At 56.6% G+C, this 2,897-nt stretch overlaps 1 protein-coding gene across 1 annotated transcript in view; it reads right to left on the minus strand.

The window, feature by feature from the left end:
• Window positions 1-2,897, minus strand: part of DISP2 (dispatched homolog 2 (Drosophila)) — a gene marked incomplete at its 3' end in the record, with an annotated part of 14,464 nt that overhangs the window by 1,821 nt on the left and 9,746 nt on the right. Inside the window, exons 7-9 of the mRNA XM_011989346.1 lie at window positions 2,742-2,869; window positions 2,284-2,381; window positions 4-930 (exon numbers count right to left, since the gene is read on the minus strand). Coding sequence (XP_011844736.1) covers window positions 4-930; window positions 2,284-2,381; window positions 2,742-2,869 — 1,153 coding nt within the window. The remainder of the gene's footprint in view (window positions 1-3; window positions 931-2,283; window positions 2,382-2,741; window positions 2,870-2,897) is intronic.

Genomic DNA, 2,897 nt, shown 5'->3' on the forward strand with positions numbered 1-2,897 from the left:
AGCCGTGCCCATGAAGAGGGCGAGGCAGCGCACGGCCGGCAGGCGGCTCAGGTAGCTGGCGTAGAAGGCCGCGCTCGTGGTGAGGCCGGAGACCAGCAGCAGGTAGCCGAAGTGGTGCATGGTGCGGCCCACGCGCTGCGCCAGCCCCCCCGACGGCAGCTGGCTCTTGCTGAGGCGCCACAGGTCGAAGAAGATGAGCGTGTGGTTGGCGCAGACGCTGCTCAGCAGGAGGAGGGCTGCCAGATTGACGAAGGGAAAGTAGGCCATGCGGAAGGCCACCTGGTAAAGGAAAAAGGCCACCAGCAGTGAGCCCAGCACCCCCAGCAGCACCATGAGCGTGAGGAAGAATGAGCGCAGGTACAGGGCGATGCCGAAAAAGATGGCAGCCAGAGCCAGCAAGGGGTACACTGTGTCCTGGACCAGGAAGTACCTCAGCAGCTCCTGCTTGAGGCCCAGGTCCATGCCAGTGACGGAGGTGTAGTTGTCAGCGAGCCCCCAGGGGGTGGCCAGCCGGTCCAGGTAGATGTCCATCAGGGAAGCACCCTTTGGGGTGGGCAGGAAGAGCAGGCTGTACTTGAGGGAGGGCACTTGGTAGTCAGTGGTCTGGGGACTCAGGAAGTCCCTGTCGAGCAGAAAGTGCAGGAGTTGGTAGATGGCGCTACTCTGGGAGCACTTAGTGGGAACCTGGGCACAGCGTGGGGACTTGTTCTTCCCGGGTCCCAGACAAGAGGGCACCAGGGCACCACTGTGGTAGTAGAGGGCACAGGTCCGAAGCAGGGCCAGTGTGCGGGCTGCGTCAGCTTGGGTAGTGTCCAGGCAGGAGGAGCGGTTGGAGAGCACAGCCAGATAGTTGCCCAGGGACCAGCTGGGGCAGCACTGGTTGGCTGCTGTCCGCTGGCACAGAGCCCCGAAGCTGGTATGGGAGCGGATCTGTAGGGCACACGCAGGAGGAGAGAGCTCAGGGGCAGCCCAAGGGCCCAGGTTTTCCCAGTCCTATACAAGGCTCTCTCACCTCCTTTCACACTGCAGGGCAGGTGCAGAGAGGGGATCTGGACAGCCTGGTGAGACCGGCTTGTCTCCCAGCTGCCTTTGGCTCCTGGCCCAGGTGCCAGCAGCTACATCTTGACTTCATCAAAGAGGAGCCTCAGGGATGCTGCCCGAGGCTTCAGCCTAAGAGACCCTGCTCTAAGGGTCCCTGTAGGTCATACATCCCAACTCCACGAGGCCTGAGCTAGGAGTAAAAGTGGAGGTAGCAGCCACAGATAGAACAGGGCCAAAGGTCCAAGGAGCTGAAGCAAGCAATGGGAAAAGTGGAGACTAAAACATTCCAGGTTCAGGGTCACTGCCAAACCCCAGCTCCTGTCTGTCCACTGCACCGCTTAAACCCTCTTAGGGCCAGGGCTGTTTCTTTTTCAAATCTCATGCCTCTTTTTTTCTCCTTTCCTGTTGTTGACATCACAACAGCTGATGTAGTACAGAGAGCACTGGCCTGGGAGTCAGAGGCCCTTGCTCTGCCACTAAGTGGCTGCGTAACCTTGGGCCTGAGATCATGGTGACAACACAGTAACACTTATTGAGAGATTACTATTGCCAGTCATTATGCTGCATTTTTTTCAAATTCTATCTCATTTAACTGTCACAACATCCCTGTGAGGAAAGTACTTTTATTATCCGCATTTAACGCTGATGTAGCCTGAGGGACTGAGACGTTAAGAAACATGCCTGAAGTCATACAGCAAGACAACCTTAGAGCTGGCCTTGAATTCAGGCATCTGACTCTAGAACACATGTTCTTAACCAGTCTTTTGGTACTTAGAATATCCTCGTGTGAAGTGGGGGGCTGGGCTACTGCGTGGTTTTCACACCGTTTTTAGCAGCAAACCTTTCTTCAGATGTTATTGTGTATGATTCTCCAGTTAGCATAATTGGATTGGCACTGCTCAGGTTGATGGGGACTGAGGCCTTGAAGCCCACAGTCTCAGCTCCCTGGGCCAGGGCCTCCTCACCCACTCTGGAGGGCCCTTTCAGGACCTTTTGGAAACTCCCAGTCCCTGCATGGGCTCGCTTCCAGCACTTCTATCTTGGCTCTTCTAAAAACAGCCGACTCTTCTTTTCCCACCCCAACCTGGAGCCTCTCAGCAGGGTTGGAATAATTTTCTAAGCAGGGAATGCTCTTCCCCAGTCCACCCCCTGGCAGTCCTGGCTCAGCTGTATTTCCTTGGGATCAGTTCCCTCATGTCCTTAGTTCCCCCCAAACCTCTGGCACCTCCCCAGCCAGCTCACCTGGTCCTGTTCCATGCGACACATGGAATGGATGGCATGCAGGTTCCATAGGCTGCCCGAGGAGGTGGACATGAACACCAGCTTTGCATAGCTCTTCTCTGCAACACACCCACCCCCGCCACCCAGAGCTCAGTCCTTTGGCCCCAGGTCCTGGGCCCTCCAAAGGGAAGATGCTTACTCAGGGCCACATGAAGTTCAGATTCTCAGGCATCTCAAGCCTATGCATGAACTGCCTGATCCTGTCCCTGTGCCTCACCCCAACCCAGCTTGACCCTGTCTGGCTGGAGCATCTGAGAACTCCCTCATCCTCCCAGCTGTAACCTGGCTTCCTTGGCTTGACTGTGGCCAGCTGGCCACCTTCCCTTTCTGTCTGCCCAGATTTGTTCTGGGCCTGCCTGTCCTACTTGGTGGGGTGGGGACCACTATTAAAACCAGGAACTGGCCAGGCTGCAGCTTACCAGGGGGGCCACAGAAGAAGTTCTCTTGCCTTCTGTCCTCCAGGGGCTCCACCATTCTGTGAGGTCGGACAATGCTCTCCTGGGCACTGCCTCTGGGTGCAGGCCTCAGAGTGTTGTGGGAGCTCGAGCTGAAGTGGAGAGAATATCTATGCTAGG

Source organism: Mandrillus leucophaeus, unplaced genomic scaffold (assembly GCF_000951045.1).
Source record: "Mandrillus leucophaeus isolate KB7577 unplaced genomic scaffold, Mleu.le_1.0 Scaffold35, whole genome shotgun sequence".
In the NCBI taxonomy this organism is placed as follows: Eukaryota; Metazoa; Chordata; class Mammalia; order Primates; family Cercopithecidae; genus Mandrillus; species Mandrillus leucophaeus.